The sequence below is a fragment of the Eretmochelys imbricata genome, chromosome 3 (genome assembly GCF_965152235.1).
Source record: "Eretmochelys imbricata isolate rEreImb1 chromosome 3, rEreImb1.hap1, whole genome shotgun sequence".
Taxonomy (NCBI): domain Eukaryota; kingdom Metazoa; phylum Chordata; order Testudines; family Cheloniidae; genus Eretmochelys; species Eretmochelys imbricata.
In genome coordinates, this window is record NC_135574.1 from 129,895,344 (window position 1) to 129,920,625 (window position 25,282).

The 25,282-nt window shown below is 42.0% G+C and overlaps 1 protein-coding gene and 1 non-coding gene across 2 annotated transcripts in view; one reads left to right on the forward strand and one right to left on the reverse strand.

The window, feature by feature from the left end:
* C3H1orf198 (chromosome 3 C1orf198 homolog) overlaps positions 1–20,819 on the forward strand; it is a 31,149-nt gene extending 10,330 nt beyond the window's left edge. Inside the window, exons 3-4 of the mRNA XM_077813383.1 lie at positions 14,432–14,974; positions 18,170–20,819. Of these exons, the coding sequence (XP_077669509.1) occupies positions 14,432–14,974; positions 18,170–18,226 (600 nt within the window). The 3' untranslated portion in view covers positions 18,227–20,819. The remainder of the gene's footprint in view (positions 1–14,431; positions 14,975–18,169) is intronic.
* Positions 20,820–23,229: 2,410 nt separating this feature from the next.
* On the reverse strand, positions 23,230–23,302 carry TRNAK-CUU (transfer RNA lysine (anticodon CUU)). Its single transcript has one exon. It is a non-coding gene; the product is annotated as a tRNA-Lys (tRNA).
* Positions 23,303–25,282: the final 1,980 nt, after the last annotated feature.

Below are 25,282 nucleotides of genomic sequence, written 5' to 3' on the forward strand. Positions count from 1 at the left end.
TTAAGAAACTTCTGTCTCTGGCAAAAGGAAGATCCGAGAATGAAGTGAAAATCCCTATTTCTGCGGGATAGGAGTAAGAGAGGAGAGGTTGTCATCTACCAAACTTTAAGGAATATTAGTTTGCTTCAGCTAACCAGAGTGATGGCACATTGGGTGGCCTTTCTTGCAGATTTATATGCAGCAGGTTAAAATGTTAGAATACAGTGTAGATTGTAAGCTCCTTGGGGAAGAGACCATCTTTTTGGTTTGTGTTTATATAGCACCTAGCACAATAGGGCTTGGTCCATGACTAGGGGTCCTAAGCACTATGATAATACAAGTAAAGCAATTACTGGGCTACAAGTTGCTTTGAAAAAATTAATCTGAACTGAATCAAAACTTTCCCCCCACTTTGTAACAGCAGCTCCTAAACTGTTTTTGCTAGCCTGTTTTTTGAGTTTTGTCAAGATTTAGTTAAATTGTTATCAAACAGAGCTGGTTTAGGGAAAAAAAAGAGCAGGGGAAATTCTTTTCATGAAAATTTTCAAGAAAAACTTGTTCTCTCTCTGCCCCACCCCCATCAACATTTTTCTAAATTTAAGATTTTTCGACCTGCTCTATAGCTGATCAAAAATGGATGAATTTTACACAGAAATTTCAAAATCATCACACTTCAAAAAAATCTTTTTATCCACTATATTATCAAATACTACATTTTTATTTTTTAGTTTATGAGGAAAGCAGATTGCTCTTAAGTGAAAAATTGAATGAAGCATCAAATCAGAGTCCCTTTCTTCCAACTCTGGGATTTTTTGTTTTCCCCTCTTATGCTACATTTTCCCCACACGTTGCATTTTGTCAGGTTCCTTCCTTCGGCTGACTCATTAGACTTTTTTGAGTTTCGGCCATTCTGAGGAATATACCATATTTAGTGTTTAGTCTTTCATCTGCAAATAGTTTATATTTAAAAACGGACATAAAAGGGTATTTTTAATTCTGTCAGAAGGATTTACATATAAAATTAAATGAGGACATAGGGATACAGCGATATTCCTATGTACATCTAGAATCAGACACTATATAAAAACAGTATTCTTGTTCCACTAGGAGTAATATATGCAGGAAAATCCAATTAAAATCCACACAAGACTATCTGGCTCCTTCTTAGCCTGTAATATAATATGAAAGATACATATTTCCTTGCCTTTGAATTTTAGGAGGCATGTTGGGGAACCAGCACTCCTACCATGTGTGATGGGTGAAATTCTCCATTATTACCAAATCCTAGTTAAATTCTCCCCCCACGCCCTAGAGTTTCAATTGTATGGAGTCATTTTATTGCCCCTCTAACCAATTCCGTCATTAGTTATTACTGAGATGCAGTTTTCCATTTTACTGTAACTGAAGACGCTGTAAGTGTGTTGCTTATCTGTGCAATAGTGGAAGGTTTATACCTGGAGAGCAGAGTAACAGTGTGAGTTCCACTTCATATATATTTGAATCTAGCTTCTTGTGACTCAGTCCTGCTTTCTTAGCTGGTTTAAACTGTGACTTATTTATGTGATTAGTTCTCTCTCAGTCTGAGTTGCTTGTGTTTAAAAAAAAAAAAATCCATATTTCATCTTGCATTCCTCATTTCTATTCAGTCTTCCCCCTGCCTGCTCATTCCTGTAGCAGTTATTTTTATAGCTTTGTGGTGAATGGTATTCTTAAATCTTTTCTCCTTTATGTGAGTGGGCCTTGGTTTACGTGAGGAGAAAAATGTGATAAACTTAAAGATTGACATTTAAATGTAAGGGGGGAAAGTACTGATCTTTCTTTTAAGCATATACTATAAAAATCATACAAACCATGAGAGAAATTATAAAGTAGCCTTATCAACAGTCATCCATAACCTTTATTAATAAACTTGGAAGGATTAGTTTTTTATCTGTAAATGTTGATAAACTTTGAGTTTGTACACACACAAACTGATGGGAAAAGTACTTCCATCGATGATGATAGAAATTTACAGATTGGTAAAGTAAGAAAAATGCTGCCTGAGAATTTATTAGAGTTAAGGATATTTATTTTGTATATTTTGATATGTGATGTAGACAGTTTGTGTTGTAACAGTTATAAAGCTTTAGCTCTTTAATCTCAACATCTCCTGTCATCAAATAATTAACTGACCCTCACATAATTTCCTGCAACAGTAAAAATTTAAGACCATAAAAAAATTATTAATTGAAATAATATTTTAAAAATGATTTTTTTGAAGCTTGTTTATTATGAAAGATACTAAGAGAGTAGGGAGAAAGTTGGAAAGAATTGCTTTATCTCACAGGGAGTTGGAGTAAATGGTGATTTCCCTCAGGCCTTAGGTTACAGCATGATGTTTCCAAGTGTGAAACATGGTTGAAGGCAAGCAAATACCATAATAGTTCATTTAACTTTGAGGCCAGTGTATATAACGATTTGGAAACTTTTAAAGACCCTTTCTATTTCTAGATCTCTCTATCTAACTGTACCTAGTAATTTAGCAATCATTTTATAGGCTTAGTCCAGGAGGCTATGAGGATACTGTAGGTAGCGTATGGTGGAACAAAAGCTTACCCAGTATCCACGGAAATTTCATTGCTAGCTACGCCCTTGTTTGTGAGGACAGAAAGCTTTTTTCCCTGTCAGTTCTGTGGTCTGAACACAGGCTTGGGAAGTAGAAATTCAACAGATTAAATCCAGGCTCTGACATAGGCTTCCTTTTGTGGTTTTGGGAAAGTCACTAAGCCAGTATTTTCAAGCGTGGGTGCTAAACCAGGTATTTGAATCCATATTTAGGCACTTAAATATGTAGCTTGATTATTTTTTTTCCACGGGCATATGGCACAGCCAGCTGAAGTGCACAAATATGGAGTTGGGTGCCTGTCTTTAGGAATTAACATTTGAAAATCTTGTCCTTCTGTTTTCTCAAAGGTTTTTGTGAGGCTTGACTAACATTTGTAAAGTACTTTGAAAACAAACAAACCCTTCTTAGAGCATGATGATTATTATCAAGGCATTGGAAATGGTGAGGAAGTTTTTAATCATATAATCATCCTTTCCTGTCACTTATATTTTGCCTTTACATGATTTTTCTGGTTTTATTTAATTGTCTTTCAAAACTTCAGTAGAGGGTACCAAAATCGATTAAAAGTTCTCAGCATTTCAGATATGGAAACTTGTGCTCCAAATCAAAGATTTAAACCAGTGAGGACTGGAACACAAGTTTAGTAGGGACTAGGTGGACACCATTTCTGAAGTTATGTAATGTGCATCTCATGTATTTTATTTTGGACATGGACTCAAAGTATTTTTAGTCTTGAATGGCTGGTTGCTTGGTTGTTTTGTTTTTTTCTGTGGAGTCTTTTTAAAACCTGTTGATGGTTCTTTGTTGGTTTAGAGGTTTTAATCCTTATCCTTGTTATATCACTGTTCTTGTGCATGGCTGTGCTATTTTGGAATGTATGTTTGTTCTGTTTCTTTGTTCAGCAAGTTGAGGTCCTTATTTTAATTAATTTTAATATTTTTGTCCTTTGAGTAAACTGGGCTTTATTTTGTTGCTTAATACACTAGGCACTGCTTAAAATGAGCTTTCTTTGACAGTGTTTCTGAAGCCTTTGTCTCAACAACTTAGATATCTTGAGACTGCCAAGCCAAACAGTTTATTTTGGCTGTGTGCGCTCATCTGTTCAGTAAAATCCTATACATTCCTGGTAAGTGAATAAGATGTAAAAAATAGCTCTTAGGTGTCTTTTAGTCTTTCTGTTTTTAGTATAGACTTTATGAACCAAGACCTAGTTTTATACAGTAAGATTATCTCAGGCTCTGAGGGTATGGTGCACTCTTAACATGCACACTATGTGCCTGATAATCTCACCACCAAATCTGGTGTTTATCACCTTGTGCTTATGGCTGCGTTGTGCTTATGTGGATTCTCGCCTTCCTTCCTTCCTTCTTTCCAAAACTCTAACTTAAAATCCATGCATTTTGTACTAATACTGAGCACTTTTATTGCCTTTCATGCAAGGATTAAAAAATGTTTTACAAGTATTAATCTTTGCCATACTCTTGGGAAATAAAAGATGGAATTCAGTTATACCAAGAAAATGAGACCTGGATAGGTTGACTGGTATTAAGTCACATAGTGATTTGGCAGTGGAAATAGGAATAAAGTGAAGGAATCTTGACTTCCAGTCTCCTGCCCTAGCTGCTGTAAAGCCACTGCTTCCCATATGTGGCCATATTTTTTACTTTCCTTTTAATACGAATTAATTGTAACATCTTTGCTTCAGTCCTTTTTCTTTTATTCTTACACTTGTTGACATTAAGCTTTCCATTGTCACATCTATGCATGCATAAGATTATTTATTATTATTATTTGAATGATGATAGCATCCAGAGTCTCCAACTTGAGATTGGGATGCCATTGTGTTAGGCATTGTACAAACAGGTAGCAAGAGACAGTCCCCAGACAGAGGAGCTTACAAAAATAAGCAAAACGGACAAAGGATGGGAGAAAGGAAGGATTTTTTCCATTTTACTGATGAGGAACTGAGACTGACTTGCTCAAGGTCACACAGAATCTGTGGCAGAGCTGGGGAATGAATCCAGGCTTCCTGAGATCTAGTCCTGTGCCTTAAGCATAACACTTTCTTCTCTGAAGCCAGATCTCCTAATATCCTGCATTGTTTACTAGAAGAAAGAAAGATGGCCATTAGCATAATGACTTTACTTATGCCAGTCCTTCATTGTAAAAACATCTTGTTGAGAATAGCTTGGCCTCCAAAGTGTTTAACACAAACCTAAATGCACAGTAGGTCTGTCTTGCAAAACTAAGAAAGGCTTACATACAGTGTCCCCTTTTACAGATTACCTCAATCAAGTTTCCTGTAGTAGATAGGTAAGAGCTATCTGTCATGATTAAGGCTGTGATTCTTTCATGGAGGTTGTGGAAGTCATGGATTCTGTGACTTCCACAACCTCCGTGACTTCGGTAGCAGCTGGTGCGGCTGACTTCAGGACCCCCGGAGCAAATGGCCCTAGGGCCAGCTGTTCGGGTGCCCCACAGCCAGCCACACCGGCCGCTGCTGGAGCAACCCAGGGCCAGCCGCACCAGCTGCTGCTCAGGAGGCCACAGGCAGCTGGCTCTGGGGACTGCCCTAGCAGTGGCTGGTCCTGCGGACTGCCCAAGCAGTGGTCCTGGGGGCGGCTCCGGGGAGCATCTGAGCAGCGGCCCCAGGGCCAGCCACAACAGCCACTGCTGGGTGGCCCCAAGCAGCTGGCTCTGGGGCGCCCAGCTCTGGGGACTGCCCAAGCAGCGGTGTTCCCTGGGGACCACCTGGAGGCTGTCCGGAGAGCGGTCCCTGGGGCAGTCAACCCCCAGCACTGGAGAAGGGCCCCCCCAGTAGGGGTCCCCCTGAGCAGCGGGACCCCAGAGATAGAGTTTTATTCACTGGTGTTTTTGGTAAAAGTCATGGGCAGGTCATGGGCTGTGAATTTTTATTTATTGCCCGTGACCTGTCCATGACTTTTACCAAAAAAACCAATCACTAAATATTAGCCTTAGTCATGATTAGAGCCCTACCAGATTCACAGCTGTGAAGAATGCGTCATGGACCGTAAAAATCTGATCTCCCCCAAGACCAGATTTTACAGAGTTGGGCAGCTTGAGAGCAGTGGCTGCTGGTGAGAAGTCCAGCCCTGAAGGCAGCATTGCTGCCAGGAGCAGCACAGAAGTGAGGGTGGCATGGGATGGGGGGAGGGCAGGGATGGCCTGGCAAGTGGGCGACTGCCAGTGCCCCATGGTCAGTGTGATGCTGTGGTCAATCTCTCTCTCTCTCTCTCTCTCTCATACTCACACTCACACACACAGCCCAAGTCCCCTTTAATTACCAAGCGCTGGGTCTGGAGCCGAGGAGGGGCAGGGCTAAGGGCGCCCCAGCTGGTGGCTCCTACTGCGTGCCGGGCTCCAGCTGCTAGTCCCAGATGGGATGGGGAGGGACAGGACTTCCTCTTCCTCTGCACGGGCTGCTCCCGAGGCTGGTTCAGACCCATTTCTGGGAACCTCCTCGACTGCTAGCTGGGAGCCCAGCTCTGAAGGCAGCTCTGCCACCAGCAGCAGCACAGAAGGAAGGGTGGCAGTACCACAGCCCCTTTACAATAGCCTTGTGACCCCCGCCCAACCCCACTTTGGGTCAGGACCCCCATGGTTACAGTACTATGGAATTTAAGATTTAAATATCTGAAACAGTGAAATTTATTAGTTTTTAAAATCCCATGACCATGAAATTGACCAAAATGGACCCTGAATTTGGTAGGGCCCTAGTCATGATGTTTGCATTACAGGATTGGCAGGGCTAGATTATACTGGCCACCAGTTTAGTTGATGCCTCTGACTCAGTGTTCAGAGATGGCTAAATTGCAAAATGCATAGTTGGAAAATAGTCTTGTTTTTTGTTTTTTTTATCCTTCTATAACCTTTGTTCTGGTTTTCAAAGTGATGGGTTTTGAACCAGAAACCTGATCTCCTGAAACTTGAAAGAAGAAGAGTGTGACAGTTCTTGGGGTATGCAGGACTGTGTGTCATGTTATTACTTCCTGCCTCCAGCATGAGGGGGTCTTGCCTGTGAATCAGCTCCCTAACACCACCATCCTTATAGCCATTCAAGTGCTCTCCTCTGGGCTATGCCAGCCCTGTCTTCACCTTGCAGCTTTACAATAGGTGCAACCCGGTCCCTGAGTCTCATTGAATTGGTCCCCTGTGATATCCAACTCCTGACACAGGTTACTCACTGAAATTGCAGATCCTCTGCCCTCAGTGCAGTGTACCTCAGTTTACTAGTTTTACCTTAAATCACCACTCCTGTAAAGTCTCACAGCACTTGTGAGTACTTATGGCAAAACAAAAGTAGGTTTAATTAAGAAAGAATGGAGAGCTAACTAGAAACAAGAGTATGTGGTGGAAACAAATTATTACTATACAAAACAAAATCATAAAGCATGAACCTGGGATTCAGGATTGTAAAATCTCTCCAGGACAGTATTCCTAAGTGTCTTTGTAGTGGCACACAAGGTGAATATCCTCAGTGCTATAGCAGTAACAATCTGCTTCTGCAGCTTTTACCTTTACTAGTAATGGAGGGAAATCTTTTACTAATAACACACTGATGTGCCTTTTAAAAACACACACACACAAACTTTTGAAGCATTGTAAGTTTTATTTTTTGTTCTTTTGCTTTTTTATTGAAATATTTGTTCAAGTGGCATGATTAGAGCAGTTTATGTCCTTTCACTCTCTCTCACCCATGGTGACTGTTTTATAATTAGTCCCATGTTGGTTGTGTTCTGCATCATTTGATAACACAGATCACTCCATACATTAATCGTGGAACTACAAGACTCAGGCTATCAGTTACGTGTTGCTCTCCTGCATATAAATTATGTAGGATGTGTAAAGCCACTGAATTAATCCAATTCTCTGGAGAGTTCAGATGCTAATCCATGAATCAGTTGTGTAGCAGACTGGTGACCAGTGCAAGGCAAAATGTGCATTATGACAATTAGCTCCAAAGTTAAGATTCACACTTCTAATTTTACGTATATCTGAAAAATGGGAGTTGGGTGTGCAAGAAATGCAAGATCAAGTCTCTCTTGGAACTCCAGGAAAGTTTTGTGTGTACAAGGAGTGCAAAATTGGGTCCCAACACATTTCCAGTGAAAATGAGATCTTATGGGATTATATTTGTGCCTGAGGACACCATCTCATGTATTTAAAAAGATGGACTGACAAGTAAAGTGAAATGGGAATAATGTTAATGCATATAATCTTTAGTGAGCTTTAACTATTTTTAGTTAAATTTAATTGAAATAGCTGCTCAGTGCTGTGGTACACCAAACCTTTAGGTCAGGAGTGGGCAAACTTTTTGGCCTGAGGGCCACATCAGGGTTCCGAAACTGTATGGAGGGCTGGGTAGGGAAGGCTGTGCGTCCCCAAACAGCCTGGCCACTGCCTCCTATCCGGCCACTGCCACTTCCCACCTCCTGACTGCCCCCCTCAGAACCCCCTCAACTCCCCCTTCTCCTTGTCCCCTAACCGACCCCCCCCAGAACCCTCCCCATCCAACCCCCCCTATTGCCTGTCCCCTGACTGCTCTGATCCCTATCCACACCCCTGCCCCCTAGGACTCCCTTCCCCTTATCCAACCCCCCCACTCCCAACGCTGCCAGGCAGTCTCGAGCACCTGGGCAGGCCGGCGGCTCTCACAGCCATGCTGCCTGGCAGGAGCTTGCAGCCAGCCACCCAGAGCGCTGACGGTACGGTGAGCTGAGGCTGCAGGGGAAGGGCTGGGAGCTCAGGGGCCAGGCAGGATGATCCCGTGAGCCAGGTATGGCCCACAGGCCATAGTTTGCCCATCTCTGCTTTAGGTTATCAGTAGTGTGCCAGGTGTAAAGGGCTGAAGGCACTTCAGCTGCTACTCTTGTACCTTGTAGGCACTAGCCCTGATGGATCGCAGTAAGCACTGCAGTTAGTATATCACTCATGCATGTGTATTCTTGGCAGGCTGTGTGGGTGCTGTGTGTATTCACCGGCAGTGCTTGTGTTGATGCACAGTGCGATGTACCATCAGTGTGCAACTCGCCATCATCAAGCACACTGTATTTTGGGAAATGTTGGCAATGTGTGGTGGGGCAGAAACGAGTCATGCAGGTATGACTGGGAGCAAGGGGACAACTTCCTAGCACGTAATAGTTTCCACCCCGTAAGTTTTGTCTTTTTTTAAAATCCCACAAACCTGCATGGCACTGTTTCCTGTCTGCCATCTCTGACAGAAGCATTGAGCCCGCACAACTCTGCACTGTTGTCATGAGTGTTGCAAACACAGGACACACAATCCTCCAGTGTTTGCAAAGCCATAGGAAGAGCCACAGGACAATTTTGTGGAGGACATATTGCTGTGGAACATAGTGAGAACCAGTTCGAGGTGGTTGTCAGTGTTCACAGAGCAGCTGCAGATGATGGAGCATCACTTCTGGGCCTAAGAAAGAAGCACTGACTGGTGGGATCGACTGTAATGCATGGTTGAGATGAAGAGCAGCAGCTCTAGAGCTTTTGGATGCGCAAGGCCACGTTCCTGGATCTGTGCGCTTAGCTCACCCCAGCTGCCCAGGGCAGGGAAAACGAGAATGAGAGCTGCACGGAGGGTTGAAGAGTGGGGGGTGATTACTTTGGGGAACTTGCAGTGTTGGATTGCTACCTGTCAGTGGGAAATCATTTTGGAGTTGGAAAATCCATTGTGTAGTCCATTGTCATGCAATTGTGCAGAGCCTTAACTGTCTCCTGCTATGCAGGACTGTGACTCTCAGCAATGTGCAGGACATGCTGGATGGATTTTCAGCAACTGCAGTGGAGCAGTAGATGCCTTATTACTTGAAACCACTTGAATCCTACTTCTTACACTTAATAAAACCACTTTTGTTTATTAATGAACCCAGAATAAATGATTAATACCTGGGGAGCAAACAGCTGTGCATATCTCTCTCTCAGTGTTATAGAGGGTGGATAATTTATGAGTTTACCCTGTATAAGCATTAGACGGAGTAAAACGGATTTATTTGGGGTTTGGATCCCATTGAGAGCTGGGTTTCTGGGTGCTGGAGTCAGGTCACCTGCAGAGCTGTTTTTATTTAAAGCCTGCAGCTTTGGGGGTGTGGCCCAGACCCTGGGTCTGTATTGCAGCAGGCTAGCGTGTCTGGCTCAACAAGGCAGGGTTCTGGAAGTCCCAAGCTGGCAGGGAAAACGGACTTGGGGGTAATTTCAGCATGCCAGGTGACAGTCTCAAGAGGATCTCTGTGACTGAACCTGTCAGTTACAAATATTCTTATTTTGACACCAGCCCACCTTGCCACAGTACATCAACAAAAAGGGCTACTTTTCTGTGGTTATGCAAGTGTGGCTCACTGGGGACACTTCACCAGCATCAGTGTTGGCTGTGGACACTCACATCTTTAAGAACACAGGACTGTTTAGAAAGCTGCAAGCAGTGACTTACTTTCCCAACTGGTGGATTACTGTTGGGGATGTTGAAATGCCAGTAATGATCCTGGGGCACCTAGGATACCCCTTGCTCACCTGGCTCATGAAGCTGTATGCTTGCCACTTTGACAGCACCAAGGAAAGATTCAACTACCAGCTCACCAGCTGCAGAATAACAGTTGAATACACTTTTGGTAGATTAGATTGAAGGGAAGCTGGTGTTGTTTACTTACAAGATTGGATCTCAGTGAGAAAAATACCCCAGTGGTTATAGCTGCCTGCTGTATCCTACATCAAAGGAGGAAAAGCTGCTGTCAGAGTGTAAGGCAGAGGTCAAATGGCTGTCTGAGTTCAAAAAGCCAGACACAAGGGCGATTAGAAGGGCTCAACATGGAGGTATGTGGCTGAGGGAGGCCTTAAAAGAGAACTTTAACAATCAGAAACAGTGATATGGTGTGATGGACTGTGTTCTATGTGCCCAAAAGTTTTGGGGGCTTTTAGGAATTGTGTGGTGCTTGGTGCACATCTATGAATATAACACTATCAGTGCACCTATTAATTTTTCAGTGCTTGCTGTACATCTATGATGATTACACTGTTTGCCCACAGAACTCATAGGATCAGTGACGCTTTCAGTAGCGCTAGGCATTCTGCACATATGTTTTGAAGTAATAAAGATGAATTGTGTACCAAAACCAGTGCAATAAAAAACAATAAAAACTCAGAAATAAATTAATGAACGGAATTTAAGGGGAAAGAACATTCATGTCCATTTCCGTTCATTTTGGCTGCAGATACAGCAAGTGTGGCTTTCACAGGTCAGTGTAAGTGAAGATGTGGTTGTATCCTTACTATCCTGAATGTGGCGTGGTAGGGGTAGGCATGCTGCCCTGATGCCACATGGTATGTTGGGTGTATAGGGAATGGTAAAATTGAGCTCTCCATTGACTGCAAAGGGAGGTGAGCCCGTGATTGTTAAACCTATAGATCAGCAAGAGTCTGTAGCATCTGTGCTGCTGGAGAAGCTTCATTTACATTTCCCTTTCCTTTTCTTTCAAGGCCTCCTCGGCCTCTCTCTTTTCCACTCTTTTTCCTTCTCCATACTGTCCGTAGTATTCACCCTCCAGGTGAATCTGCTCACTGTCTGATGCAGCACTGGCTTGCACTGAACATATCCTCCCATGTCCTCATCCTTCTCCTTATCTGGCTCAGGTGTTCTGCATGTGAGGAGGGGGAACCCCAGAAAGCCACAGCAGTGGCAGCTACAGATAAAACACACAGAGGTATCGTATTTATAGTCACAACGGAAAGCAAAAGTTAAGATTCGGAACTCCCTTGCCTTGCTCCCCTGAGGTTTTAAACAAGACATGCTTTCTGACATTTCAACTTTGGAGCACCTGTGCACAGTGCAGCTCTCCAGTCCTAGCCATAGTGAATATGGCCTAGCAGGAGGTATTTGGGGGCAGGGCGGGGGGGAGGGAATTGTTCAACTGCATGAAAGAGTCAAATTTCAGCCCCTACTTCCATGGGGTGCAAGTACAGGGCAGTGGCTCTGAATATTGGCACTGTTTTCCACAGGCAGTGCTGATTTTAAGTAACAAAGACACAGAGCACAGCTGCTTGTGGCATCCTGAAGCCAGTCTGGCCCGTATGCTGCTAGTCCATTAGCTTCGTCAGGCACCATTGCAGTTATCGCTGACTGGCATGGGGAAGTGTCCTACCATGGAGGAAGAAAAAAGGCTTTCACCCCTAGAAACCATGATTGCAGAGTTCCTCCATGAAAATTTCATCAAGATCTCTCAAGAGGATTCAAGGGACATCGCTGTGTACATAAACAAACTACTCTGCACGGCCCCCCTCCCTAACTCTACAGGGGAATGAAAAGCAGATACCAACTCTACCTCTTCTAGTACAAGTAAATTAATGAAAAGTTGCTACCAGTGTCCTGCTGTGTTGGGGTCTGGCACCATCTGTACATCTAAACATTGTAATGGGAAATGTATTCACACACTCTCTGAAGTTCCTTCCTGTGCATCGGGCTTGCTCATGCTCAGCTTTTGGGACTGACTGGACTGCAGTGGAGTCTGGAACAGATCCTGGCTCGCAGCATAGCTGGACTCCTCTTTCCCCCGGTCACATGTCACCCATCCTCCTCCACCACTGCCTCACTATTCATGGCAGAATATTTCAAGCTCCACCAAGGTATCCCCATTGGTCTGTAGGGTGCTGGTGGGGGTGTCTGCCAAGTATAGCATGCAGCTCATTGTAGAATCTTCAGGTCTGCAACTTGGCATCAAATTGAATGTTGGCCTCCCTGGCCTTCTGGTATTCCTGTTGTAGTTCCTTTGCTTTTACTTGGCACTGCTGCTGGTCCCTGTCATACCCGTTTGCCTGCGTCCCCCACACAGTCTGCTCATAGACATTCCCATTTCTACAGCTGCTCCGTGACTGTGCCTGTACAACCTCTTCTCCTCACAGGCCCAAGAGATCCAATATCTCTCCTTTCTACTGCAGCAAGAGCATGTATGCAGCATGATAGGTTGGGCAATTGCATGCAACAATGAAGAGCTACTAAGCGTGCTCACCAGTCAGGGAAGGGCATTTCAAAAATTTGTAGGGTTTTTAAAGCAGAGGAGTGGGCCTTCCCATCTCTGTGACCCCCTGGGCAGTGGAGGTCACAATTGTGACCAGAGTGTTCAATGTTGGGCATTATGGGACAGTTGCTGGAGGGCTGTTAGGGTCAATACAGGTCACGCAGTGTCTATCCCTGCACTTTGCCAAGCATGACTCAACATTGTTTGGGGAGGTGATGTTACTACATTGCCATAACTGGGCACTGACAATTGTAGGAGACAAATTTTGGATGCAGACCCATGCACAACTAGATCAATGCAAAGTGACTATGTCAGCCTGTCTTTGTTGTGTAGACCAGGCCTTACTCTGGCTGTAGTTCCCTCTGAGTTTCACCCTGTATGTCTGTTCCCTGCAGCTCATGGATAGCCATGCTGCTGCTGCTTCCCAAAAGTGTCCAGTCACTTCCTGGTTCATGGTCTTTTCATGGAGTTTCTGAATCTGCTTTCTCTACCTATCTGGCCAGAAGGCAGCATATGTGCAGTGGGGCAGGGGTTGGTAGAAATCTTAGTCTAATGCTTAGCAGATTTGTCACAGAAGGTTCGTGTTGGAAGAGGGATACTATCCGTGCTCTTCTAAAAACTCATTTTACAAAACTCCTTACATTTCCCCTTAAGACCATGTAGTGTTAGGTTTGTAATGATTTTATAAATCTAATTTACTTTTCACCATTTTTGCTGTTTGTTTACTGTTTGCATTGGAAAATGTAACTAGACTTGTTTCCCTTTCTGACACTCATTACAGTACTGTTGTGTTCTGGATCATAGCACTGCAAAGAAATATTTAAGTAAAAACATGTTCACTGAAGCATGACATGAAAACATTTTAATGTGTAAGTTTTGTAAAACCAGTTTTCTACAAAATATAAATTGTCTGTCTCAAATTATGTGTGCCCTCTGGAGTACTGTCAGGGTACCAGCAACATATTATAATAATAACAAACTACTCGTAAGTAAAGTAACTAATGCGGTTGTTGCTTTTCAAAGTCAAATCACTACTGACAATCTTTACACTATTTTTGAAAGATCACTGGTCACAACAACTATAGCTGTGTTTTCTTTATCCATTGATACAATGAGATCTTTTGGGAATTAATTACACTGAGGGTAGTAGTACAAAACAATATAACCACAAAGTTACAAAATGTTGTAACTCTGAAAAAAGTGTACATTTATTAGTTTTTTTAAAGCTGTTGCTCTTAATTTTAAAAACAGACAATGAACTGATAGAATGCCTGTTACTAATTAATTAGCATGTATAGTTAAATAAATATGTCCCACTGTTTCTGAATTAGATGAAGTTGTAATGTCTAACCCATTATTGGACCTTCAAAGAAGGTAATGGAAACTTGTTTGCCTGATACACATTATAAAGTTTCTCACCTTAGAAGTCCTATTAAAGGTACTTTCTATGCCTTTCTAAACATATCCATTAGCCACTGTCTATTGTTGGACAGAATCAGATTGCTCAAATATATGTGATTACCTCTCCTCTAGTGTGTGGTCTGCAAAGGAGTTATAAGACTTAATTCTGTCAGATTCTTCATTCAGTAGTTCAGGGGTGTAGAAGCTTGGAAGAAAACTGCCTTTCTGTTGGTTGGTCCTGTCCTAAAAGCCCTTTGGCATAGGTGCAAATGTTAACATATACGCACCATCCTTGTAGTAACTTAAATCACCAATTACACACCTCTGATCTCAATCATAATGTAATTATTTTTGCCTTTGTGAAGAGATTTGAAATGCATTGCTTTTTTCCCTTTAATCCCTACAGAGTCAGATGGAATTCAGTGTTGCATCTCTGTCTATACAAGAACAAGGTTCACAAAATGAACAGAGGCAACTAGTCAAAGCAGTTCCCAGTGTCCAGGCCCCCAAATCTTCTCAGGGTAATAAGGTACCTAGCTCCGATGGGCTAATGTCAGCAAGGAAGGAAGAAGAGTCATCTTTCTGGAAGATACATGCAGAGCGCTCAAAGGTTGAAGGCGAACAGTCTGAGTTCCAGTCGTTGACCCCCAGCCAGATCAAATCCATGGAGAAAGGAGAGAAGTCCCTTCCAGCATATTACAGGCAAGAGTCTGCTCCAAAAGAGACAACTAAAGCTGAGAAGTCCAGCATAGCTAAACAAGAAAAGTTTGTCACCCCAAGCCTTCCTGCCACATCCCTAGAATGGGAGAAACCTCGACCCAGTCAGCCCTCCACTAGCACTCTAGATGACATCTTTCTTCCTGAACAACCGGAGCAACTTGCATCTGCAGGGTCCAAAAATGAAGATGCCAGTGGAACGATGCTTTCAGACCCACAGACATTTGGACAGGTAAGGACCACTATTTAATCCATTATCTTTAATTTTTGAGAGTATGTAACACAAGTCCAACGAGGTCACTCAAGAAGATTAGGGATTCTGTGGAGCACTAAACGCTAGCTAAGCTTGTTGTCTTTTTTTTTTATGCTGCAGATTGAAGAAATCCATTCAACCAAATGCACTAATTTGTCTATTTCTGGAATGTGTATTTTTAATATAGAATACGTAATATCTTATAGTTACATAAAGCCTCTTATCCAGTAAACACTCAAAACCAATTCACCTCTGAAATGGCAATCCTTTCTGAATAGAACACAGCAGCTGATTAAAGACAAACTACACAACAGTTAGGACAGTAAATGAGAGTATACCATACTCAGTTGAAACTAAGGAACATTTAGGGCTATTTTTCACTTGGAATAGCAAGTCTCACGCTCATTTGATACTCCTGTAGTTTAAAGCTTTTCCAATTGAAACTAGAAATTAGAGGTACTTGGGTGAACAAGGGAAGTTCTCTAAACGAAAGGCAGCATAATCGAGAGATGAGTTGAAGCAGCTAGATTTGTTTTTAAAGCTTTCCCCTTCTCGGTGCTGCCCAGCAGTCACTTCCCCAGTGGGGCTGCTTTCAAATGTGTTCTGTTGAAAAGGCTAAAGCAGGAGTAGAGCAAGTTCATAACAGCCTTTTCAACTCAAAAGCCATCTTGAAAGCAACTCAGCTGCCTGATAGGAACTATTTGAAAAGCAGCTGCTCATCTGAGAAAAGGAAAGGCACAACAGGATATGATTTTGGTCAGCATCCAACCTAAGTAATGGGGAGAGGAAGGAAAGAAATATGTAGTTTAAAAACCAAATACTAGGAAAGGCCTCCCCTTTTTCACTGTTACCTCTTCCTGCTTGTGTAGCGTCTCGTGGTGTCTCCTGGAGGTAGCTACTTTATGAACATATATACAAGTTCCACTGTACAGGAATCACTTCAACCACCATTGTAATGGATTTTGAATCCTTTAAGGCAGAAGGCCCTCAGATAAATATTACATACAAAATTTTATATAACAAATACTGTAGCAAATTATTTTGGCACTGAAAAGTTTTCTTTAAAAACCACACTAAGGAAGTATTAGTAACAATTCAGTAATTAAGGTTTCATTGAGATTTGCACTTAAAGCAGGATTAAAACTGCCATTTTGCGTTTATAATTATTGAATGTAGTAGACTCTTAATTTGACACACTAACTTTTTAGAAGACAATTGAATTTTCTGTGTAAAAACCCTCACTTCTTGAAATTTCACCCTGTTTTCTCTTGTTTGTTTAGGGTTTTGGTTTTTTGTTTTTTTGTTTGGCTAAAACAACCACTGTTCCCACAAACTCCAAACTTCATAACCTTGCATTCTGATAATAGCTCAGATGTAGGCCACTTTTGAAGCTTTACATTTAAACAGCTATTTTGGAGAGCCAAAATTAGATAACTGCTCGGGTCTATCAGCTACTACAGTTTTTTGATGCAACCGGCCTGGCTCACTGACTTACAGCAAGTCTGAAAAACGAGATGGGGAAATTCATGAATTTTTGTGGGGGTCTATTTGCCAAATGTGACTCACTTGCTGTGCTCTGCATATGACCCTGGAGAGCCAGGGAGGCAGGCTGGGCAAACAGGAGTTATGGGGGTATGCTCTGGGGAAGAGATGGCGTTTTAAGAGGTCATGGGGGAGGCATGCAGGGAGGCTGGGAGAGAAGAAGCTCATGGGCAAATGCTTGGGTGATGGGAACCAGGGCTGTGCTCAGAAGCTGGTTTGAGAGAGGAGCCTATTGTGTCTGCATCAAGGTATTGGAGGAGCTCCTCTGACACTGCTGCCTTTTCTCCTGGGTGCACAAAGGCAGCAGTGTTGGAAAAGCCAAGTGTCTCTGCTGAGGTGTCTGCATTAAGGGCTCTTCATGGCACTGTTGGTGCAGAGACACTGAGTTCTGAGACCTTTCACATGGCCTAAGTCCACCTCATCCCCATCCCCTGCTCTTCCAGATGGCCATCCACCCATCGGTCTGTAATCCCAAAGATGTGTATGCTATGGGTGGCAGAGGAGACTTACATGAGGTTGAGAAGGCAAACTGGAGTGTAAATGTGGTAATGAATGTCTTAACTGCTTATTTCATTGCTTGCTACAGCTTGCCTCAAGGGGCTATGCACTAATACATTCTAGTATTTGTTTGTGGTGTATCACTATATACCTCAAGTAGTTAAGGTACTTGGTTTACAGTCTCATTCCTTACAACAGATCAGAGATAAGCCATTTTATTTGTGAAATTTGAAGGGAGCTGATGTGAGGCCACTGAAGTCAAAGTTGCACACCCTGCTCAATATTTATCAAACTGTCAAAACTTAAGAAAAATGTTTAGGAAGCTATTTCTTTTTTTGAAAAGGGGGGGTGGGGGAGTTTCTTGGCTTCTCCCTGCAAATAAATACTGGCGGAAGTGTGTATTAATGGCCAGTAATATACCCTGTCATAGTAACTTGTGTTGAATTTTAATGTATTTTTTTCTAATTGGTTCAAATATGATTGTCTTGACCCCAAAGTGATTCTTCTTGGTCCAAATTTCAGTGCGTCAACAGGGAAGTCAGTGTGGGGAATATTGTGTTGCACCTGTTTTGTAAAAAGATGACATCTCCAGGGTAATTGACTTTCATAAACCCTAAATTCATTTTATGATGGCATGCTCCAGCGGTATGAAAGTGTGTAAGATTTCAATTAAATTTCTTAGTAGTGACCTTCTGAACTTGGAAGCATGTGGGTAGATAATGTTGTTCTTACATAATAAGTAATCTGTTTGAATCAGAATGTACAGTTGATGGGTTATGTATGACCCTCCCCTCCCCCCGTCCTGAAAAATAATCATAATGTGAGTTAGCAAGAAGGAATAAAGAAATCCTTTGACCAGTAGAACACACAGTATTACTCTGATAATTGGAAACACCTTTTTGCTCCTCAATCATACGTGGGTTACATATGTCTAGTATTTTCCAGTGCAGATGCTTTTCAAGCATGCAGGAGTACAGGGGAAGAAAGTTAAATGGTGGTAGACTCTCTGCCTTAATTTATGGGCTTTAAAAATTTTATTTACACTCTTTTAGATCTAAGGGCCAGTCAGTTCATTTGATCCTGTTGATTTAAAGAAAATGCTAAAATTATCTAAATTTTGTGTTTCTCTTACAGATTAATACAAGCAATGTTATCTTGAAGACTGGCTTTGATTTTCTAGACAACTGGTAAAGATACTCCAAAATAGTTCAGAGCAATTTTTGGAAAGAAAAAGGGGCATCTTTCTCTTTATATGTTAAGTTACTAGCATCTGTGTTTTTTAATAAAAAGTTTCAAACTCAATGTTGGCTTTGTATAAACATTTTTATAAGACCAGATGCAATTTTGTATTTTAAAATGATCCAGTGATAGAAGTGTGCTCTCATTTTGGATTTTTTTAATGTCTGTTACAAGTTGAATAGTTATTGTATTGGGGGGAATAATTTTCTACCAATTTATGTATTAAGGACCAAAAAAACCCAAACCCCTAATCAAAACCTCTATATTTAAAAAGTGAATCTATGAAGAACAGGTTTCTATTTTCAGTAGCAACCTAGCCAGCATGGCTCAAACAATTCCATAGGTCACTACAAAAATCAAAATGTGGTATTACTCTAAGTAAGCTACCAAAACAACAGTCATGCCTCCTTCAGATAACTGTATAATGAAAAAAGGCATGGAAAAATAAGCATATTAAAAATTGTATTAACTTTGTATATTTAGTTTGTCAGTAATTTCTCTACCACTAGTTTTTGAGAGGGGGCAAGGGTTTTGCCACAAGAATTGGTCTAAAGTAGCAGTGCAGCTGTACTCAAGAGGTGGAATAAAGTCTGTTTTGGGGGAAATATTTGTAAAACATAAGGGAATATTGCTTGTTTTGGGTTATAAAGTAAAAAAAAACAATCTTCAGGGAAATGCAAACCTACAAAGGCCACTGCTTCCCTTGGTACGGTACATAACTCCTGCTAGCAGAAATGCTGGAATAAAACACCAGTATCTCCAGGAGTAGAGACTACCACCTAAGTTTGTTACAGTAAACTGATATAATTTGTGGCAAAGCAGAGCAATAAGGCTGTTTGTACCCTTTTAAAACAGGCATTCCTCTGGAGGACAAATCAATCTTGTTTCTGGTGCTCTTTTCCCTTGTGGATACGTTCTCCGTGATGTCCAACACCCAGATGATGATTGCTCCTAAGATAGAAATAGAATTGGGGTGGGGGGGAGATGGGGCACTTGGAAAGCTGGTTTCCCATTCTGTTTTTGAATGATCCTTAGCTGGTGTTCAGTATAGAAAACTGAGACTATAGCTGTCATTTGAACTGCCATCTCTGAAATGCAGCATGATTTACACACTGACTCCAACTGTGTTTACCTTGCCTTGAAGCCTTAATTCCCCTTACGCACAACCAGTGAATGGTCTCTTTGATGCCGAAGGCTTATGACCTTTCACTTTTACCTCAGTAAGTGGTTCCCAGAATGTTTGTTTGCGATAGCTGGCAAAACGTGACTCATTTTATTTAGAGTCCATGCCAAAGCTATATGAAGGCCAATTGATGGGTAGTCTCTACCAGCTAGATTATAATTCCTCTAGGTCTCCCTTGGGATGACATTTGACAGTTTGTAATCTTTAACTGTGGCAGTTACACTGTGAAATGTGCTGGTTCTTTCTGGGGAATGTTGTCCTATATGATCTAAGTCTGTTTAGGTACTGGAAGAGTTGGAATTTTTTTTAGTCTACAGATTGATGCAGTCCTGTATTGCTTGCTTTGTAGACAGACATAGGCTGGTATCAACAGCAGTAAAAAGTTATTCAGTAGAGCCTAATGGAATACTAATTTCAAAATCTAGCCTCGTTCAAAACAAAAATACCCACTTCTAGTAATAAAATGAACTTAAGCTGAAACCTCATTCAAGTTTGTTTAAATGCTAAATTGCCACACATACTTAGGTTAAGTGTATTTAGTAGCATAGCCTTATAATATTTTAGAATTTTCTTTCTTTCATTCCTCCTTGATATGTACCCCTTCCCCCCCCCCCCCCCAAAAAAAAAAAAAAAGCTATAAAATGGGTCTTGTATTAGTACACTACAGTTCAGGAGAAAACTTGAGAAGTTTGCTCCTTTTATTTTTGCCAGATTTCTATGAGCCTGGATATTTACAACTTTTGCTGTTCAGTTTAATGTTTCTAAATGACTCTTGTTGGAGCTGTTACACTCATCTGGCATTAAAATTATAACTTGAGCACAAATTCTACAGATGTAGTAAATGGTGCAGATTTGTACTTTTTTTTTTGTAGACTAAGTCCTTGGAAAAAAATTTTAAACTGATGAATGACACTAACATGCATTTCACAGGTACTAATAGAACTTCAGGTCTAAGTGCTTTCTATTCGTTGAAATATTTGGCTACGCAATAAATGCTTTAAATCCAAGCAGGAGGCATAAACTTTAACTTTACTTCAATAGTTGTAGCTCCTTAAGAAATTTTCCACAATGTTGGGAGGAGCATTCTTATACATCTCTGCTAAAAAGACTAAAAATGTATAATCTGCTTTGATCTGTGCTCTTTCTTTCCTTCCTCCTTTGGTGTAGTGCATATTGTACACTTTGGGACTAGCTGGTAGAACATGCTGCAAAAAATTTGCTCATCACAATAGGTTTTTCCTTGCTGTGCTCTGATGAGAGTTAGTGCTCCTCCCTTTCTTTGATATGTTTTTTTATTAAAAATTCTTACAGAAAAATTGTACTTGGTCACATTTTCTATTAATAAACCTTTAATAAATCCACTTTAAACAATGTTTTTATTGCTTATTTTACTGTACCTTGCTGGCTCCTTACCTCCCCTCCAGCAGAGTTGTAGACTATATTTGGTAACCATATATTGTATTGTAGGGGGAAGATGACTTGACTTGAACAATTCTGAACTTTCAAAATATAGGTATTTTATCCTGCCATCTTTCTGATCATTGTATGTATTTAACACTACAGAAATGTAATAAAAAATTAGAAAAAGCAGTAAAGTTTTTTATTTTTAACTTTAGAATGATCTCATTTTAGGAACAGCTGTGATGTTATCCAGTAGGATGAGGAAGGAAGAGAATTAAATTCAGAGCTTAGTACAGACCACCATCTAGTTTAATTATAATGTGGACTGAAATACTAATGAAAAGATTAGAATTTGATACTTATGCAGCCTTCCAAAGCAAGTTTAAAAAAAAAAACACCCAAACCTGCAGCTATTCTATCCATTTAAATCAGCAGCCTGAACGAAGATATTGCAGCTGCAATATGGAAAAACAGAAAATATTGAATAAAGATGGATTAAAAAAATAACTTACTTTATCCATAAGCATCAGTATCATGAATGGCTAAATACAGATCTCAGGTATGTCCCATAAAATGGAGGCATCACTTACGCCCCTTAATTGTTTTCATTATGAGCAGTAGCAATGAATTGCAATAAAGCATCTTGGACACAGTTTTGCCTGCAGCTGCTAATTTAACATTTCCGCAAAAACTCCTTTACCAGAAATACGCCTATTCTGAGCTGGATTACTTAACTACAAAACAAATGAATGTCTGAATTTTTACCAACATCAGAAGGGTTCTAGAAATCATTTTAAGGAACTGAATTTTAAGTCAGCAGCAGAAAAAAAAAATCTGAGATGGAGAGACAACATGAACAAGCAGGATCTGTCCTAACTGCATCTGTATTAGGCAGGATGTGGGGAAACCTAGGGAGCTGGCATGTTCTTTCCACAGTTACAGGAGGCAGAGCCTCAGCTGGCATAAATTGTTTTAGGTCCATTGCAGTCAACGGGTCTAGGACAATTTACACCTGCTGAAGATCCAACCTCTGACATAGAAGAGAATAACTTGTTTTTGGTAGGATGGATGTCAGTACATGAGGGCTGTTCCACTTTTTTTTTTTTTTTTAAAGGAAAAAATGGATAAATACTTGTTGGTAACTCATCATAGTCCCTCCAATTCCTAGTTTGCTTTTACAGAGGGCATGATGGCTGTACCAGTCAGAAAGGAGACCAAGATTTGTCAAACAGATCCTTGGCCACATGGAAAAAACACATAGCTTGGACCAGATGCTTTCTACTGTATTATTCTATCAGGGGTAACAAACCCCCTATTTCAAAATACATGGGATTCAGACCTCAATACTCAGATTTGGGGAGATGCATACCAAGGACCAGGGTAGTTTGCATGGAAGTCCTGTGGCTTGGCTCAGTTCATGGTGTCACAGTGGTAGGGCCTCTTAATGCTGTCTCAAAAGGCCACCTTGGGGTTCCAGAGCATGAGGCAGATACTATACAAAAGTGAGTGCTGGGGTGATCTGTATTCATGTGGGGAGGGGAGAGGGATGTGTTGGTTCATTCCTTGTCCATCTCTAGATTTCAAGCCACAAGAGGGGCCCCTGCAGGAGCAGAGAGGACAATGGGCCCTTACTCCACTTAGGCTTTGTCTACAAAACGCCGGCACTTCGTTGGCAAAACTTTTATCGTTCGGGGTGTTTAAAAAAAAAAAACACACGCACAACACCCCCCGCCCCCTCCCGAATGACAAAAAGTGCCTGTGTGAACAGTGCTTTGTCGGCAGGAGAGCTCTCTCCTGACAACAAACAGCAGCTACACTGTGGGCCTTGTTGCGGTACAGTTGTGTCGCTAAAAGCCTTGTAGTGTAGCCATACCCTTAGTGTTTGAGGTTACGCCTCTCTCTTCTCCTGTAGGTTGCCCAGCTGGGATATTTCATGTTCCCTTTTTTCAAAGAGATGCCAGGATCAAGAGTACAAGAGAGGACAGGACAAGTTTAAAAAAAAAACAAAAAACAGGATAAACACAAATGACCCAGCTACATTTCAGTCCTGCACACAATTACCAACTTATTCCCTAACCCTACTTCCCCTTCACAGGGCACAAAGAGGGAGGTGTAGCAGGAATTAGTGGTTACTGATCTCTGCTGTGTGACAGGGGTATTAACTGTTTGTAACCTTGGCCCATGTCATGTGACTGGGGCCAGGAAATCATACGGTTGGAAGGAACCTCAGGAGGTCATCTAGTCCAACCCCCTGCTCAAAGCAGGACCAATCCCCATATCCTTAAATGGCCCCATCAGGAATTGAACTCACAACCCTGGGTTTAGCAGGCCAATGCTCAAACCACTGAGCTATCCCTCTCCCAAGATCAAATGCCCAACATGGGGCTTGAACCCACAACCCTGAGATTAAGACTCTCATGCTCTACCAACTGAGCTAGCCAGCCTGTCTTCAAAGTTTAGTGGCTTACTACTGCATCACCACTTTGTTAGAGAAAGATCAGAGCCCACATTTATCTTGACTTCCCTCTCCTAACCATCTAACGCAACTGGGAACTGTACAAAATAAGACCATTCCTGTGCAACGCCCAGAACAACTGCCCAGTCGGAACAGGCATCACTGAAGCATCTGGCTGAGCGTAAGGTATTGTTGAATGCACATAATTATCTCTGGTCAGTCTGACACAATGCTTTATATAAAGACCTTTGAGATGCCTGCAAAGCAAAAGGTACTAAGCAAAACTTAAAAGTGTTGTAGAACAAACACATGAAAGGATTTACAGAACACATTTAAAATTTAACACTACCACAGCTTAATAGCTGTGAACCCAAGCCATATTTTGGAGCAAAGGTAAATGGAAAAATTCAGCATGGTGAATTTATGTATTTGCAATGACAGTAAGTCAGTAATTGATTGTGGCTGCTATGAAAGTAAGGCAGGGAGCTGTGCAGCCTTGAAACCCCCCTGTCAGGTGGGTCTCCATCCAACAGAAGTGATGGCTGCGAGTTAGAAACCTCAAGTGAATGCCCTCGAGGGATCACGGAGGAGAAATACAGGCGTAGTTGTCCTGAAATAGGCAGAACCTTGAGATTCGGTAAATCTGCACAGCTATACTCAGATGAGGCAAAGAAATCTGTACACGTACACGGTTGGCTTGTAAATTATTTTGACAACAGAAGATCAAAGGTAAAAGCCTGGCCCACTGATGGCAAAGGAAGTTTTGCCATTAACTTCAAGGGGGCTATGATTTCACCCCTTGTAATTCAGAATGCTCACTTAAGAGAAAAACCTCCTTTCTTAACTTCCCCCACTCTGCTTTTTTTTTTTAATTTATTCCCCAGCTTTTCTTTTCATCTTAAATATTTTTGTGCCAAAAGGAAAAAAACTCTTACTATATTTTGTTACAGTATTCATAACATTTTGTATTTTACAGTAGTACAAGTATAAACTTTCAATATTGCTTACAACTACCTGTATTAATACTTTTGGCAGAATTTCAGAGTCTGGTCTCCCTTTTCACATACACAATTCTTTGCAGGCACAGGTGAGATAATTTTCACATCTCAGGCCATGTCTACACTACAAAGTTAAATCGACTTTATGTAAGTCGACATCGAGCCTCCAATTTAAGCAAGTCAGTCTTGCATGTCCACACTATGCTCATTGTGTCGGCGGAGTGCATCCTCACGAGCTGGGCTTGCATCGATGCACGCAGCACTGCACTGTGGGTAGCTTATCCCATAGTGCATATAGCTGAGTGGAATGTTGGGTTGGGCTTGCAATGCCTTATGGGACAAAAACATGGGCACAGGTGGTTATGGGAACATTGCATTAGCCTCCCATGATGCACTTTTCTCCCTGAAATCAAACAAACCAAGCATTTTCCGCACTTTGTTTCATAAACCTGGGTTACCTGTGCGGATGCCACAGCACGATAAGCATGGACCCCGCTCTGCTGTACACTGACCTCACACCTTATCCTGCAGTATTTACGCAGTCAATATAGGAGCTGCCGCACAGCGCAATGTGATGCCATGAGTTGCTGGCGACAGTCACGCATCACCTTGACCGTAACTCGTGCTGAATGAACTTTGTAGTGCAGTCTTTCCCGCTTGCCTCCCCCTACCAGAGCTTCTCTCTCCTGTGTGTAGCTACATGCTGCAGCGTGGGTGCAGCCTGCTTTTCACTATGGCTTGTAGCTACACAAACCTTACACACCATCAGCACTGTCACAGGCGCCGACTTTCCAGAGTGCCGGGAGGTGCTCGACACCTGTCTCTGCCCCAAGTCCCGCCCCCACTCCACCCCTTCCCCCCAAGGCTCCACCCCACCCTGCCCCCGCTCCAACCCCACCTCGCCTCGTCTCGCCCTGTCCCACCCCCGCCCCCTCGAGCATGCAACATCCTCAATCCTCCCCACCTCAGAG